The sequence below is a fragment of the Salvelinus alpinus genome, chromosome 12 (genome assembly GCF_045679555.1).
Source record: "Salvelinus alpinus chromosome 12, SLU_Salpinus.1, whole genome shotgun sequence".
Taxonomy (NCBI): Eukaryota; Metazoa; Chordata; class Actinopteri; order Salmoniformes; family Salmonidae; genus Salvelinus; species Salvelinus alpinus.
In genome coordinates, this window is record NC_092097.1 from 61,600,338 (window position 1) to 61,618,912 (window position 18,575).

The 18,575-nt window shown below is 43.7% G+C and overlaps 2 protein-coding genes across 2 annotated transcripts in view; one reads left to right on the forward strand and one right to left on the reverse strand.

Moving 5' to 3' along the window:
• Window positions 1–18,528, reverse strand: part of ecm2 (extracellular matrix protein 2, female organ and adipocyte specific) — a 32,118-nt gene extending 13,590 nt beyond the window's left edge. The window contains exons 1-5 of the mRNA XM_071337027.1: window positions 18,051–18,528; window positions 9,152–9,535; window positions 5,338–5,526; window positions 2,659–3,366; window positions 212–327 (exon numbers count right to left, since the gene is read on the reverse strand). Of these exons, the coding sequence (XP_071193128.1) occupies window positions 212–327; window positions 2,659–3,366; window positions 5,338–5,526; window positions 9,152–9,509 (1,371 nt within the window). The 5' untranslated portion in view covers window positions 9,510–9,535; window positions 18,051–18,528. The remainder of the gene's footprint in view (window positions 1–211; window positions 328–2,658; window positions 3,367–5,337; window positions 5,527–9,151; window positions 9,536–18,050) is intronic.
• cenpp (centromere protein P) overlaps window positions 1–18,575 on the forward strand; it is a 147,248-nt gene that overhangs the window by 123,435 nt on the left and 5,238 nt on the right. The window lies entirely within an intron of this gene.

Below are 18,575 nucleotides of genomic sequence, written 5' to 3' on the forward strand. Positions count from 1 at the left end.
TGTTTGTTCACATATTCATCAGTTTATATCTGCTTAGACTGTTCCCACACGGTTCATATTTCATTGGTTGGACAGGCTCATTGGAAACAGACTCCTTATTTTGAAAGCGTGTGGGGCAATGGCCGCAGAGAAACAGACTCCTTATTTTGAAGGAGTATAGGTGCGATGCCAGCAGAGAGGCGGGCTCTTATTTCAAAGGAGAGACTCTTACTTTGAAGGCACGTGGGGCAATACCAGAAGTCACCAACTTGTTCTTGCTCAGGTTAATCCACTCCAGGTTGGGGATGCCATTGAACGCCCCCATTGGAATGGTTGTGATGGCGTTACCTGCCGGTAAGTTAAGAGACATATTAATCTGAGGAATAACATGAATATCGTCCGTGCTAGGGATAGTATTTTCACCTCGATCATTAAGCCTGGACTCCATAGCCTGGTGTTATAGTGTTGTTAAATACTAGTGTTCAGAATGACTGGACTCCATAGCCTGGTGTTATAGTGTTGTTAAATACTAGTGTTCAGAATGACTGGACTCCATAGCCTGGTGTTATAGTGTTGTTAAATACTAGTGTTCAGAATGACTGGACTCCATAGCCTGGTATTATAGTGTTGTTAAATACTAGTATTCAGAATGACTGGACTCCATAGCCTGGTGTTATAGTGTTGTTAAAACTAGTGTTCAGAATGACTGGACTCCATAGCCTGGTGTTATAGTGTTGTTAAATACTAGTGTTCAGAATGACTGGACTCCATAGCCTGGTGTTATAGTGTTGTTAAATACTAGTGTTCAGAATGACTGGACTCCATAGCCTGGTGTTATAGTGTTGTTAAATACTAGTGTTCAGAATGACTGGACTCCATAGCCTGGTGTTATAGTGTTGTTAAATACTAGTGTTCAGAATGACTGGACTCCATAGCCTGGTGTTATAGTGTTGTTAAATACTAGTGTTCAGAATGACTGGACTCCATAGCCTGGTGTTATAGTGTTGTTAAATACTAGTGTTCAGAATGACTGGACTCCATAGCCTGGTGTTATAGTGTTGTTAAATACTAGTGTTCAGAATGACTAGACTCCATAGCCTGGTGTTATAGTGTTGTTAAATACAAGTGTTCAGAATGACTGGACTCCATAGCCTGGTGTTATAGTGTTGTTAAATACTAGTGTTCAGAATGACTGGACTCCATAGCCTGGTGTTATAGTGTTGTTAAACACTAGTGTTCAGAATGACTAGACTCCATAGCCTGGTGGTATAGTGTTGTTAAATACTAGTGTTCAGAATGACTGGACTCCATAGCCTGGTGTTATAGTGTTGTTAAACACTAGTGTTCAGAATGACTGGACTCCATAGCCTGGTGTTATAGTGTTGTTAAATACTAGTGTTCAGAATGACTGGACTCCATAGCCTGGTGTTATAGTGTTGTTAAATACTAGTGTTCAGAATGACTGGACTCCATAGCCTGGTGTTATAGTGTTGTTAAACACTAGTGTTCAGAATGACTAGACTCCATAGCCTGGTGTTATAGTGTTGTTAAATACTAGTGTTCAGAATGACTGGACTCCATAGCCTGGTGTTATAGTGTTGTTAAATACTAGTGTTCAGAATGACTGGACTCCATAGACTGGTGTTATAGTGTTGTTAAAAACTAGTGTTCAGAATGACTGGACTCCATAGCCTGGTGTTATAGTGTTGTTAAATACTAGTGTTCAGAATGACTGGACTCCATAGCCTGGTGTTATAGTGTTGTTAAATACTAGTGTTCAGAATGACTGGACTCCATAGCCTGGTGTTATAGTGTTGTTAAAAACTAGTGTTCAGAATGACTGGACTCCATAGCCTGGTGTTATAGTGTTGTTAAATACTAGTGTTCAGAATGACTGGACTCCATAGCCTGGTGTTATAGTGTTGTTAAATACTAGTGTTCAGAATGGCTCTGTTGTACTTTCCATGACGACGTGTCCTGCAAGTCAAGACATGGTCCAAAAGCTCTCATAGTTCTAGTACGTACCATAATTATGCCAAGCCTCCATAATTGCAGTATATAAACCAACAAGCATGGGAAACTAATAAATCTATCCTCCAGTATTTATTTATTTTCTTCTTTAGTTTCTACTCCTATTAACTTTAGTCTCTGTGACCACATTAGGAATTACCATCACAACGACTAAACAAAAACACTACTCACTTCTCAGTAGAAGTCGCTGCATAGGGATTGGTTTTTGTGTTTTGGGTGATTTGTGAGTGAAATTTTTGGTTTAGTGTCTTAACACGTTATATGATGGTGTGTTGTCTACCTTATGCAGCACACACGCACACACACAGCTGCCTTAAAGGAAAATTCCAACCAAATAACTATCGTTTGGTATTTGTTTCATTAGTAAATTGTTGATTTAGTCCCAAGATGTTTTGCATGCCAGAAATCATATTTTCAAGATATGTAACTTTCAAAGTACAGAAATACAGCCGGTAAAACGCAGCATCATATGATGCCGGCTGTATTTCTGTACTTTGAAAGTTACATATCTTGAAAACATATTGGAACTATATCAACAATTTACTAATTAAACATATACCAAATGATCGTTTTTTTGGGTTGGAGTTTTCCTTAAACTTCCTTCACTTCCTTAACTTCCTTAAACATCCTTAACTTCCTTAAACTTACCCTCCAGGCTCAGAGACTTGAGTTCAGGGATGTTCAGGGGGGGGAAGTTGGTCAGCTGGGCGTTCTCACACGTCACGATGACATCAGAGATATCACAACCTAACGGGAGGGTGTTCCCAGGTCTGCGTACCACCCCTCCCCAATCCTCTCCTCCATCCTCCTCTTGTTCCTCAGTGGGCTCGGCTAGGGGAGGTGTAAGGAGGTCCTCTTCGGTCGGCTCCTCTGGAAAAATCTGGAAAACATCTCCTCTCAACAGCCACTCCACGTCTTCCTCCTCCTGCTCCCTCTCCTCTTCTTCCTCCTCTAGCTCCCTGAGTTTCTCCTTCAGGTCATCCTCGTGTCTCCTCCTCTCCTTCTCCAGCTTCCTTTCCTGCTCTTTCATGGCCACCTCTGCCTCCTCCTGCCTCTTCTCTGCCTCCTCCTTCTCCATCTGCAGCCGCTCTTCCTCGCGCCTCCTCTCATCCTGCAGCCTCCTCTCATCCTGCAGCCTCCTCTCCTCCTGCAGTCTCCTCTCCTCCTGCAGACTCCTCTGTTTCTCAGCCTCCTCCTTCTTCTGTTTCTTCCTCCTCTTTTTCTCGGCGTCCTTCTTGAGAAGACGTGCCTCCTCCTCCCTGTGCTCCTCCTCCTCTCTCTTCAAGAGGAGTTCGATCTCGGCCTGGGAGCGGGGCACGGCGGGGTCAAGGTCAGGGTTCACAGGGTCGTTGGGAACTGGGGAATTGCCAGAGAAGTCAGTGACGTCACCACGGGCTGTTGGCCCAGCCAACCAGAACCGCAGAGTGTTAGGGAAAGAGGAGAGAGGGAGAGGTGAGGGATGGAGGGAGAGAGGATGGAGGGGCGAGGGATGGAGGGAGAGAGAATGGGATGGAGGGAGAGAGGATGGGATGGAGGGAGAGAGGATGGGATGGAGGGAGAGAGGCGAGGGATGGAGGGAGAGAGGCGAGGGATGGAGAAAGAGGCGAGGGATGGAGAAAGAGGCGAGGGATGGATGGGGAGAGGATGGGATGGAGGGAGAGGGGCGAGGGATGGAGAAAGAGGCGAGGGATGGAGAAAGAGGCGAGGGATGGATGGGGAGAGGATGGGATGGAGGGAGAGGGGCGAGGGATGGAGAAAGAGGCGAGGGATGGATGAGGAGAGGATGGGATGGAGAAAGAGGCGAGGGATGGGATGGGATGGAGAGAGAGGCGAGGGATGGGATGGAGGGAGAGGCAGGGGATGGAGGGAGAGGCAGAGGATGGAATGGAGAGAGAGAGGTGAGGGAGAGGCAAGGGATGGAGAGAGAGGCGAGGGAGAGGCAAGGGATGGAGAGAGAGGCGAGGCAGGGAGGGATAGATCCAGGAGAGAGGGATAGAATGGTGGAGGCATATTCATGTTACTACGATAGTTAAGATAGTACTACGATAGTGAAGATTAGTACTACGGTAGTGAAGATTAGTACTACGGTAGTGAAGATTAGTACTACGGTAGTGAAGATTAGTACTACGGTAGTGAAGATTAGTACTACGGTAGTGAAGATTAGTACTACGGTAGTGAAGATTAGTACTACGGTAGTGAAGATTAGTACTACGGTAGTGAAGATTAGTACTACGGTAGTTAAGATTAGTACTACGGTAGTTAAGATTAGTACTACGGTAGTTAAGATTAGTACTACGGTAGTGAAGATTAGTACTACGGTAGTGAAGATTAGTACTACGGTAGTGAAGATTAGTACTACGGTAGTGAAGATTAGTACTACGGTAGTGAAGATTAGTACTACGGTAGTGAAGATTAGTACTACGGTAGTGAAGATTAGTACTACGGTAGTGAAGATTAGTACTACGGTAGTGAAGATTAGTACTACGGTAGTGAAGATTAGTACTACGGTAGTGAAGATTAGTACTACGGTAGTGAAGATTAGTACTACGGTAGTGAAGATTAGTACTACGGTAGTGAAGATTAGTACTACGGTAGTGAAGATTAGTACTACGGTAGTGAAGATTAGTACTACGGTAGTGAAGATTAGTACTACGGTAGTGAAGATAGTACTACGGTAGTTAAGATAGTACTACGGTAGTTAAGATAGTACTACGGTAGTTAAGATAGTACTACGGTAGTTAAGATTAGTACTACGGTAGTTAAGATTAGTTAAGATTAGTACTACGGTAGTTAAGATTAGTACTACGGTAGTTAAGATTAGTACTACGGTAGTTAAGATTAGTACTACGGTAGTTAAGATTAGTTAAGATTAGTACTACGGTAGTTAAGATTAGTACTACGGTAGTTAAGATAGTACTACGGTAGTTAAGATTAGTACTACGGTAGTTAAGATTAGTACTACGGTAGTTAAGATTAGTACTACGGTAGTTAAGATTAGTACTACGGTAGTTAAGATTAGTTCAGAGTACTACGGTAGTTAAGATTAGTACTACGGTAGTTAAGATTAGTACTACGGTAGTTAAGATAGTACTACAGTAGTTAAGATTAGTACTACGGTAGTTAAGATAGTACTACAGTAGTTAAGATTAGTACTACGGTAGTTAAGATTAGTACTACGGTAGTTAAGATTAGTACTACGGTATTTAAGATTAGTACTACGGTATTTAAGATTAGTACTACGGTAGTTAAGATTAGTACTACGGTAGTTAAGATCAGTGAAGATGGCCAGTGAAACACCACAATAACAATATAAACAACAACACCTACCTGTATCCATGCAGACAGGACAGCACTCCCCAGTGGGAGTGTAGGAGTAGTGACATCGTAGGTGGGGACAAATGATCTCGTCACAGACCACCTCCCCTCCACTACACAGACAGGTAACACATGGCTTGGGGGACCAGACGGCTTTCTCAAACATGGTGATGCCCTGGTACACACACTGGCCCTTTTTACCTGGACGGAGAGACGGGAGAAGAGGGGTTGATATCGTAGGGACAAACGTACATTCTGTGATCAGATATCAAATGATTGTGGCTGGAGTTTTTCCTAGTTGCAGCCTGACCTGGTCTAGGAGTCAGACCTCATTGACTTGTACTGTGATCCAATACAACAGGGTTTCTCAACTGGCTGTGATTTTGTTATTTATTTCCGGACAGAAAAACAAAATGTAAGAAATATATACTGAACAAAAATATAAATGCAACAATTTCAAAGATTTTACTGAGTTACAGTTCATATAAGGAAATCTGACAATTTAAATAAAGAGTCATACTGACTAATAGACCATACTGACTAACAGACCATACTGACTAACAGACCATACTGACTATTAGACCATACTGACTAATAGACCATACTGACTAACAGACCATACTGACTAACAGACCATACTGACTATTAGACCATACTGACTAACAGACCATACTGACTATTAGACCATACTGACTAATAGACCATACTGACTAACAGACCATACTGACTATTAGACCATACTGACTATTAGACCATACTGACTAACAGACCATACTGACTAACAGACCATACTGACTAATAGACCATACTGACTAACAGACCATACTGACTAACAGACCATACTGACTAACAGACCATACTGACTATTAGACCATACTGACTATTAGACCATACTGACTAACAGACCATACTGACTAACAGACCATACTGACTAATAGACCATACTGACTAATAGACCATACTGACTAATAGACCATACTGACTAATAGACCATACTGACTAATAGACCATACTGACTAATAGACCATACTGACTAATAGACCATACTGACTAACAGACCATACTGACTAACAGACCATACTGACCATACTGACTAATAGACCATACTGACTAATAGACCATACTGACCATACTGACTAATAGACCATACTGACTAATAGACCATACTGACTATCAGACCATACTGACTAATAGACCATACTGACTATCAGACCATACTGACTAATAGACCATACTGACTAATAGACCATACTGACTAATAGACCATACTGACTAATAGACCATACTGACTAATAGACCATACTGACTAATAGACCATACTGACTAATAGACCATACTGACTAACAGACCATACTGACTAACAGACCATACTGACTAACAGACCATACTGACTAACAGACCATACTGACTAACAGACCATACTGACTATTAGACCATACTGACCATACTGACTAACAGACCATACTGACTAATAGACCATACTGACTAATAGACCGTACTGACGAATAGACCATACTGACGAATAGACCATACTGACTAACAGACCATACTGACTATCAGACCATACTGACTATCAGACCATACTGACTAACAGACCATACTGACTAATAGACCATACTGACTAATAGACCATACTGACTAATAGACCATACTGACTAATAGACCATACTGACTATTAGACCATACTGACTAACAGACCATACTGACTAATAGACCATACTGACTAATAGACCATACTGACTAATAGACCATACTGACTATTAGACCATACTGACTAATAGACCATACTGACTAATAGACCATACTGACTATTAGACCATACTGACTAATAGACCATACTGACTAATAGACCATACTGACTATTAGACCATACTGACTAATAGACCATACTGACTAATAGACCATACTGACTATTAGACCATACTGACCATACTGACTAACAGACCATACTGACTAACAGACCATACTGACTAATAGACCATACTGACTAATAGACCGTACTGACTAATAGACCATACTGACGAATAGACCATACTGACTAACAGACCATACTGACTATCAGACCATACTGACTATCAGACCATACTGACTAACAGACCATACTGACTAATAGACCATACTGACTAATAGACCATACTGACTAATAGACCATACTGACTAATAGACCATACTGACTATTAGACCATACTGACTAATAGACCATACTGACTAATAGACCATACTGACTATTAGACCATACTGACTAATAGACCATACTGACTAACAGACCATACTGACTAATAGACCATACTGACTATTAGACCATACTGACTATTAGACCATACTGACTAATAGACCATACTGACTATTAGACCATACTGACTAATAGACCATACTGACTAATAGACCATACTGACTATTAGACCATACTGACTAATAGACCATACTGACTAACAGACCATACTGACTAATAGACCATACTGACTAATAGACCATACTGACTATTAGACCATACTGACTAACAGACCATACTGACTAATAGACCATACTGACTAATAGACCATACTGACTAATAGACCATACTGACTAATAGACCATACTGACTAATAGACCATACTGACTAACAGACCATACTGACTAATAGACCATACTGACTAATAGACCATACTGACTAACAGACCATACTGACTAATAGACCATACTGACTAACAGACCATACTGACTAACAGACCATACTGACTAATAGACCATACTGACTAACAGACCATACTGACTAATAGACCATACTGACTAACAGACCATACTGAGGTAAAATCTTCAGTATGTGGAGGATGAGGGCTGCAGTAGATATCTCAGATAGGGGGGAGTGAGGCCTAAGAGGGTTTTATAAATAAGCATCAACCAGTGGGTCTTGCGACGGGTATACAGAGATGACCAGTTTACAGAGGAGTATAGAGTGCAGTGATGTGTCCTATAAGGAGCATTGGTGGTAAATCTGATGGCTGAATGGTAAAGAACATCTAGCCGCTCGAGAGCACCCCTTACCTGCCGATCTATAAATTATGTCTCCGTAATCTAGCATGGGTAGGATGGTCATCTGAATTAGCGTTAAATCAAATCAAAGTTTATTTGTCACGTGCGCCGAATACAACAGGTGTAGACCTTACAGTGAAATGCTTACTTACAGGCTCTAACCAATAATGCAAAGGTACGTTTGGCAGCTGGGGTGAAAGAGGAGCGATTACGATAGAGGAAACCAAGTCTAGATTTAACTTTAGCCTGCAGCTTTGATATGTGCTGAGAGAAGGATAGTGTACCGTCTAGCCATACTCCCAAGTACTTGTATGAGGTGACTACCTCAATCTCTAAACCCTCAGAGGTAGTAATCACACCGGTGGGGAGAGGGGCATTCTTCTTACCAAACCACTTTACCTTTGTTTTGGAGGTGTTCAGAACAAGGTTAAGGGTAGAGAAAGCTTGTTGGACACTAAGAAACCTTTGTTGCAGAGCGTTTAACATAACATCTGGGGAGGGGCCAGCTGAGTATAAGACTGTATCATCTGCATATAAATGGATGAGGGAGCTTCCTCCTGCCTGAGAAGAACGTGGGGCATTCCCTACTAAGCTCGTACAGTACATTGTTCCCTTTTGTTGAAGACATCTGCTGCCTGATTCAGTTCAGTAACTGTACAAATACACCAACCGTAATCAAACTGCTTAATTCATTGTTTGATTATATAGAAAATAAAAGGACTGTGAGCATAACATCTGGTACAGCAGAGAGGGGGGAGACAGAAATGGAGGGAGAGAGAGAGGGATTGAGAGAGAGGCGTGGTGGTGGACTAACCTGGGATAACATTGTAGTTAGACTGTCTCTCGTCAACACTCTTGTACGACTCAATGAATATAGACCCTCTGTCTCCTCCTTCGTTGGGTGGAAGACTCCCCAGCCTCGTCAGACCCAGGGGGGGTTTCGACCTCTGATTGTTCCCCTTGGCTCTCCCTTTCCCGGGCCCTCCTGCCTTCCTCCTCTTTCCCCGTCCTAGTCCTACTCCCTGGAGCTGGTTGTGCTCTGCGCCCCCTGGCCCTCTCCTCCTCCCGTTGCCCTGGCCTGCCAGCCCTCTTTGGTCCTGGGCCCCAGCTCCAGCCACCTCCAGATACAGGTAGGCCAGGAGAGACACAGAGAGGAGAACCCAGTGGTCCATAGCAGAACAGGAGTCTGTGTGTTACGCTGGAACAAGACAAAGAGGGGTTTTAGATACTGGTAAAGCCCTTGATATAGAGAGCTGTGAGACACTAGGTCCAAAATGGCACCCTATATAGTGCACTACTTTTTTTTACCTGGGGTTCTATATAACATGTAGCATGTCAAAGGTAGTGCACTATATTGGGAAAAGGGTGCTATGTAGGATACGGACATAATATGTAGTTTCTACATGCTCTAGCGTAGTAATAACAAGCCTCTGGTCTATAGTCCGAGTCAGACAGTAGACGGATTAGGCCAGGCACAAACCTCTCTCTGTCACCAGGGCTGTAATTCTGTAATGCTTACCTTTCACAGCTTTGTGAAGAGACTCCTTTAAATATGTGATGCAGCACATTTAGGATTTAGACTGAATAATGTTAAGTGTGTTGATTGACAAAGACGATGGCATGTTCACCCAGACAACAGCTGTTAATACAGGATCTACATCCATCCTGTCACCTAGACAACAGCTGTTAATACAGGATCTACATCCATTCTGTCACCTAGACAACAGCTGTTAATACAGGATTTACATCCATTCTGTCACCTAGACAACAGCTGTTAATACAGGATTTACATCCATTCTGTCACCTAGACAACAGCTGTTAATACAGGATCTACATCCATCCTGTCACCTAGACAACAGCTGTTAATACAGGATCTACATCCATCCTGTCACCTAGACAACAGCTGTTAATACAGGATCTACATCCATCCTGTCACCTAGACAACAGCTGTTAATACAGGATCTACATCCATCCTGTCACCTAGACAACAGCTGTTAATACAGGATCTACATCCATCCTGTCACCTAGACAACAGCTGTTAATACAGGATTTACATCCATTCTGTCACCTAGACAACAGCTGTTAATACAGGATCTACATCCATTCTGTCACCTAGACAACAGCTGTTAATACAGGATCTACATCCATCCTGTCACCTAGACAACAGCTGTTAATACAGGATCTACATCCATCCTGTCACCTAGACAACAGCTGTTAATACAGGATCTACATCCATCCTGTCACCTAGACAACAGCTGTTAATACAGGATCTACATCCATTCTGTCACCTAGACAACAGCTGTTAATACAGGATTTACATCCATTCTGTCACCTAGACAACAGCTGTTAATACAGGATTTACATCCATTCTGTCACCTAGACAACAGCTGTTAATACAGGATCTACATCCATCCTGTCACCTAGACAACAGCTGTTAATACAGGATCTACATCCATCCTGTCACCTAGACAACAGCTGTTAATACAGGATCTACATCCATCCTGTCACCTAGACAACAGCTGTTAATACAGGATCTACATCCATCCTGTCACCTAGACAACAGCTGTTAATACAGGATCTACATCCATCCTGTCACCTAGACAACAGCTGTTAATACAGGATTTACATCCATTCTGTCACCTAGACAACAGCTGTTAATACAGGATCTACATCCATTCTGTCACCTAGACAACAGCTGTTAATACAGGATCTACATCCATCCTGTCACCTAGACAACAGCTGTTAATACAGGATCTACATCCATCCTGTCACCTAGACAACAGCTGTTAATACAGGATCTACATCCATTCTGTCACCTAGACAACAGCTGTTAATACAGGATCTACATCCATTCTGTCACCTAGACAACAGCTGTTAATACAGGATTTACATCCATTCTGTCACCTAGACAACAGCTGTTAATACAGGATCTACATCCATCCTGTCACCTAGACAACAGCTGTTAATACAGGATTTACATCCATTCTGTCACCTAGACAACAGCTGTTAATACAGGATTTACATCCATTCTGTCACCTAGACAACAGCTGTTAATACAGGATCTACATCCATCCTGTCACCTAGACAACAGCTGTTAATACAGGATCTACATCCATTCTGTCACCTAGACAACAGCTGTTAATACAGGATTTACATCCATTCTGTCACCTAGACAACAGCTGTTAATACAGGATTTACATCCATTCTGTCACCTAGACAACAGCTGTTAATACAGGATCTACATCCATCCTGTCACCTAGACAACAGCTGTTAATACAGGATCTACATCCATCCTGTCACCTAGACAACAGCTGTTAATACAGGATCTACATCCATCCTGTCACCTAGACAACAGCTGTTAATACAGGATCTACATCCATCCTGTCACCTAGACAACAGCTGTTAATACAGGATCTACATCCATCCTGTCACCTAGACAACAGCTGTTAATACAGGATTTACATCCATTCTGTCACCTAGACAACAGCTGTTAATACAGGATCTACATCCATTCTGTCACCTAGACAACAGCTGTTAATACAGGATCTACATCCATCCTGTCACCTAGACAACAGCTGTTAATACAGGATCTACATCCATCCTGTCACCTAGACAACAGCTGTTAACAGGATCTACATCCATTCTGTCACCTAGACAACAGCTGTTAATACAGGATCTACATCCATTCTGTCACCTAGACAACAGCTGTTAATACAGGATTTACATCCATTCTGTCACCTAGACAACAGCTGTTAATACAGGATCTACATCCATCCTGTCACCTAGACAACAGCTGTTAATACAGGATTTACATCCATTCTGTCACCTAGACAACAGCTGTTAATACAGGATTTACATCCATTCTGTCACCTAGACAACAGCTGTTAATACAGGATCTACATCCATCCTGTCACCTAGACAACAGCTGTTAATACAGGATTTACATCCATTCTGTCACCTAGACAACAGCTGTTAATACAGGATCTACATCCATTCTGTCACCTAGACAACAGCTGTTAATACAGGATCTACATCCATCCTGTCACCTAGACAACAGCTGTTAATACAGGATTTACATCCATCCTGTCACCTAGACAACAGCTGTTAATACAGGATTTACATCCATCCTGTCACCTAGACAACAGCTGTTAATACAGGATCTACATCCATCCTGTCACCTAGACAACAGCTGTTAATACAGGATCTACATCCACCCTGTCACCTAGACAACAGCTGTTAATACAGGATCTACATCCATCCTGTCACCTAGACAACAGCTGTTAATACAGGATTTACATCCATCCTGTCACCTAGACAACTGTTAATACAGGATCTACATCCATCCTGTCACCTAGACAACAGCTGTTAATACAGGATCTACATCCATCCTGTCACCTAGACAACAGCTGTTAATACAGGATCTACATCCATTCTGTCACCTAGACAACAGCTGTTAATACAGGATCTACATCCATCCTGTCACCTAGACAACAGCTGTTATACAGGAGAATCAGACTTGTTTAGGATTGGTCTTTAGGCAGAGGAGAATCAGACTTGTTTAGGATTGGTCTTTAGGTAGAGGAGAATCAGACTTGTTTAGGATTGGTCTTTAGGTAGAGGAGAATCAGACTTGTTTAGGATTGGTCTTTAGGTAGAGGAGAATCAGACTTGTTAAGGATTGGTCTTTAGGTAGAGGAGAATCAGACTTGTTTAGGATTGGTCTTTAGGTAGAGGAGAATCAGACTTGTTAAGGATTGGTCTTTAGGCAGAGGAGAATCAGACTTGTTAAGGATTGGTCTTTAGGCAGAGGAGAATCAGACTTGTTTAGGATTGGTCTTTAGGTAGAGGAGAATCAGACTTGTTTAGGATTGGTCTTTAGGTAGAGGAGAATCAGACTTGTTTAGGATTGGTCTTTAGGTAGAGGAGAATCAGACTTGTTAAGGATTGGTCTTTAGGCAGAGGAGAATCAGACTTGTTTAGGATTGGTCTTTAGGTAGAGGAGAATCAGACTTGTTTAGGATTGGTCTTTAGGTAGAGGAGAATCAGACTTGTTTAGGATTGGTCTTTAGGTAGAGGAGAATCAGACTTGTTTAGGATTGGTCTTTAGGCAGAGGACAATCAGACTTGTTTAGGATTGGTCTTTAGGTAGAGGAGAATCAGACTTGTTAAGGATTGGTCTTCATTTCCTCCAGACTACAGGTAGGAAACTAGTTCATATTGTAAACAGATTCTGTAATATCTCAACTCTGTCCCCAACCTTCTAGGTCTAGGACCATCCTGCAGATTGGTGGTGTGTGTATGTGGGTGGAGCAGGAAGTGTGTGAACATGCTGAAGGATGTCTTCACTCTTATCCCAAGAGAGAGAGACAGAGAGAGACAGAGAGAGAGAATGTCTCTACTGAGCCTCAGGCAGCCAGTCACTTTTATCCCAACAGACAGAGAGAGAGAGCATGTCTGTACTAGTGCACTACTTTTGACCAGGGCACTATTTGTATTTTTATATTTTGTATTTATTATTGATCTCCATTAGTTCCTGCCAAGGCGGCAGCTACTCTTTCTGGGGTTTATTATGGATCCCCATTAGTTCCTGCCAAGGCAGCAGCTACTCTTCCTGGGGTTTATTATGGATCCCCATTAGTTCCTGCCAAGGCAGTAGCTACTCTTCCTGGGGTTTATTATGGATCCCCATTAGTTCCTGCCAAGGCAGCAGCTACTCTTCCTGGGGTTTATTATGTATCCCCATTTAGTTCCTGCCAAGGCAGCAGCTACTCTTCCTGGGGTTTATTATGGATCCCCATTAGTTCCTGTCAAGGCAGCAGCTACTCTTCCTGGGGTTTATTATGGATCCCCATTAGTTCCTGCCAAGGCAGCAGCTACTCTTCCTGGGGTTTATTATGGATCCCCATTAGTTCCTGCCAAGGCAGCAGCTAATCTTCCTGGGGTTTATTATGGTACCCCATTAGTTCCTGCCAAGGCAGCAGCTACTCTTCCTGGGGTTTATTATGGATCCCTATTAGTTCCTGTCAAGGCAGCAGCTACTCTTCCTGGGGTTTATTATGGATCCCCATTAGTTCCTGCCAAGGCAGCAGCTACTCTTCCTGGGGTTTATTATGGATCCCCATTTCGTTCCTGCCAAGGCAGCAGCTACTCTTCCTGGGGTTTATTATGGATCCCCATTAGTTCCTGCCAAGGCAGCAGCTACTCTTCCTGGGGTTTATTATGGATCCCCATTAGTTCCTGCCAAGACAGCAGCTACTCTTCCTGGGGTTTATTATGGATCCACATTAGTTCCTGCCAAGGCAGCAGCTACTCTTCCTGGGGTTTATTATGGACCCCCATTAGTTCCTGTCAAGGCAGCAGTTACTCTTCCTGGGGTTTATTATGGATCCTCATTAGTTCCTGCCAAGGCAGCAGCTACTCTTCCTGGGGTTTATTATGGACCCCCATTAGTTCCTGTCAAGGCAGCAGCTACTCTTCCTGGGGTTTATTATGGATCCTCATTAGTTCCTGCCAAGGCAGCAGCTACTCTTCCTGGGGTTTATTATGGATCCCCATTAGTTCCTGCCAAGGCAGTAGCTACTCTTCCTGGGGTTTATTATGGATCCCCATTAGTTCCTGCCAAGGCAGCAGCTACTCTTCCTGGGGTTTATTATGGATCCCCATTAGTTCCTGCCAAGGCAGCAGCTACTCTTCCTAGGGTTTATTATGGATCCCTATTAGTTCCTGCCAAGGCAGTAGCTACTCTTCCTGGGGGTTTATTATGGATCCCCATTAGTTCCTGCCAAGGCAGCAGGTACTCTTCCTGGGGTTTATTATGGATCCCCATTAGTTCCTGTCAAGGCAGCAGCTACTCTTCCTGGGGGTTTATTATGGATCCCCATTAGTTCCTGCCAAGGCAGCAGCTACTCTTCCTGGGGTTTATTATGGATCCCCATTAGTTCCTGCCAAGGCAGTAGCTACTCTTCCTGGGGTTTATTATGGATCCCTATTAGTTCCTGTCAAGGCAGTAGCTACTCTTCCTGGGGTTTATTATGGATCCCTATTAGTTCCTGCCAAGGCAGTAGCTACTCTTCCTGGGGTTTATTATGGATCCCCATTAGTTCCTGCCAAGGCAGCAGCTACTCTTCCTGGGGTTTATTATGGATCCCTATTAGTTCTAGGTTCTAGGTTCCATGTAGTCATTGCTTTAGGTTCCATGTAGTCATGGCTCTAGGTTCCATGTAGTCATTGCTCTAGGTTCCATGTAGTCGTGGCTCTAGGTTCCATGTAGTCATGGCTCTAGGTTCCATCTAGTCATGGCTCTAGGTTCCATGTAGTCATTGCTCTAGGTTCCATGTAGTCATGGCTCTAGGTTCCATGTGGTCATGGCTCTAGGTTCCATGTAGTCATGGTTCTAGGTTCCATGTAGTCGTGGCTCTAGGTTCCATGTAGTCGTGGCTCTAGGTTCCATGTAGTCGTGGCTCTAGGTTCCATGTAGTCGTGGCTCTAGGTTCCATGTAGTCGTGGCTCTAGGTTCCATGTAGTCGTGGCTCTAGGTTCCATCTAGTCGTGGCTCTAGGTTCCATGTAGTCGTGGCTCTAGGTTCCATGTAGTCGTGGCTCTAGGTTCCATGTAGTCATGGCTCTAGGTTCCATGTAGTCATGGCTCTAGGTTCCATGTAGTCATGGCTCTAGGTTCCATGTAGTCATGGCTCTAGGTTCCATGTAGTCATGGCTCTAGGTTCCATGTAGTCATGGCTCTAGGTTCCATGTGGTCATGGCTCTAGGTTCCATGTAGTCATGGCTCTAGGTTCCATGTAGTCATTGCTCTAGGTTCCATGTAGTCATTGCTCTAGGTTCCATATAGTCGTGGCTCTAGGTTCCATGTAGTCATTGCTCTAGGTTCCATGTAGTCGTGGCTCTAGGTTCCATGTAGTCGTGGCTCTAGGTTCCATGTAGTCGTGGCGCTAGGTTCCATGTAGTCGTGGCTCTAGGTTCCATGTAGTCGTGGCTCTAGGTTCCATGTAGTCGTGGCTCTAGGTTCCATATAGTCGTGGCTCTAGGTTCCATGTAGTCGTGGCTCTAGGTTCCATGTAGTCGTGGCTCTAGGTTCCATGTAGTCATGGCTCTAGGTTCCATGTGGTCATGGCTCTAGGTTCCATGTAGTCATGGCTCTAGGTTCCATGTAGTCATTGCTCTAGGTTCCATATAGTCGTGGCTCTAGGTTCCATGTAGTCATTGCTCTAGGTTCCATGTAGTCATGGCTCTAGGTTCCATGTAGTCGTGGCTCTAGGTTCCATGTAGTCGTGGCTCTAGGTTCCATGTAGTCATGGCTCTAGGTTCCATGTAGTCATGGCTCTAGGTTCCATGTAGTCGTGGCTCTAGGTTCCATGTAGTCATTGCTCTATGTAGTACTGGCCTTAGGGTGCACTATAAATCAAGTCAAATTGTATTGCTCACATACACATATTTAGCAGATGTTACTGTGGATGTAGCAAAATGCTTGTGAAGGGAATAGGTTGCACTATAAAGGGAATAGGTTGCACTATAAAGGGAATAAGGGAATAGGGTGCCATTTGGGAAGCAGCCTCAGCAGTCAGTCATAAACCGGCCCTGGAACTGAAGCATTAAACTCTCCTTCCACTCAGAGGAGAAGAAAAGGAGAGGGGAGAGAGAAGGGGAGGGGAGAGAGAAGGAGAGGGGAGGGGAGAGAGAAGGGGAGGGGAGAGGAGAAGGGAGAGGAGAAGGGGAGAGGAGAGAGGAGAAGGGGAGAGGAGAGAGGAGAAGGGGAGAGGGGAAGGGGAGAGAAGGAGAAGGGGAAGAGAAGGGGAGGGGGGAGAGGGGGGAAGAGAGAAGGGGACGGGGAAGAGGAGAGGGGAAAGAAAAGAGTGGAAAACATTGTGATTAACGTGACCCTCTGGATGACTAGGCTCACATGGAGAAACTCTATACAAACAGAAGAGAAGAGGGAGGGACAGAGAGAGAGAGGAGGGAGGGAGGGGGGAAAGGGAGGGAGAGAGAGAGGGGGGAAAGAGGGAGGGAGTTTACTGAACTAAAAATAATCTACAGGAGAGGATGAGACTGAATGAAACCATTTTTAGACTAATAATGAAGTCGCCACAGTTTGGCTGTGGAGTTTTCAGTCTCTTTCCAAGCTGTCAGGTAACCATCTTAACCAAAGCTTTTAATAGTGGGGTGTTTTCACGTCTTACTGAACAGTTGGATAGGATTTAATGCTGACAGTTAGGACTAGGAATGCATTTGTTGATATAGAAAGGGGGTAGAGGAAATGAAGATCCCAGATGAAAGATTAGCTTCTAACAAAAATAAACAACAAGGGAACACTTTCAAAGCTGTTTTACTAACATGGCAGGAGAAAGTTGATACTCTGACTGGACATGAATACAGTCCAGGAATCATCAGTCTACCCCCCCAAACACAGAACACCTCCCTCACTGACCTACTCAAACACAGAACACCTCCCTCACTGACCTACTCAAACACAGAACACCTCCCTCACTGACCTACTCAAACACAGAACACCTCCCTCACTGACCTACTCAAACACAGAACACCTCCCTCACTGACCTACTCAAACACAGAACACCTCCCTCACTGACCTACTCAAACACAGAACACCTCCCTCACTGACCTAATCAAACACAGACACATTGAACTTTATGACTAGCTATAGTTAAAACAGAACAAGTAGTGAGACAACCCAGTATACATTACCAACGTGTTGCAGGATGTCTGTCTGTCTGTATGTTGCAATGCCAAGTTATTTCCTCCCTCTTCCAAACCAGCTGTAGGACAGTGTCCTCTCCTCTGCAGGCTCTGAGCTGCCGAGGAGATAAATGTTTTAAACAGACAGAGAGGAAGACAAGCCTGTTATGGTCCGCTCACAGAAGCCCGGGGATGCCAAGCCTTGCCTAACAGAAGACATGTTTGAGAAGCTGAAAGCTGTAGCATCAGAGAGAGAGCAGGTCACTTAAAAGACTAGAAAATACACGAAGACAGTGTTGAGAGAGGTCATTTTCTCTTGTAATTACTAGCCAAGTTTACACAATGGTGGTGTTTGGTACACTACTCTGCAACAACAACAGAGGTGTCGCTTTACCCCTATAACTTGTCATTATCCAGTCTGCAGACTGCACCGCCACTAACCAGTCTGCAGACTGCACCGCCTCTAACCAGTCTGCAGACTGCACCGTCTCTAACCAGTCTGCACCGCCACTAACCAGTCTGCAGACTGCACCG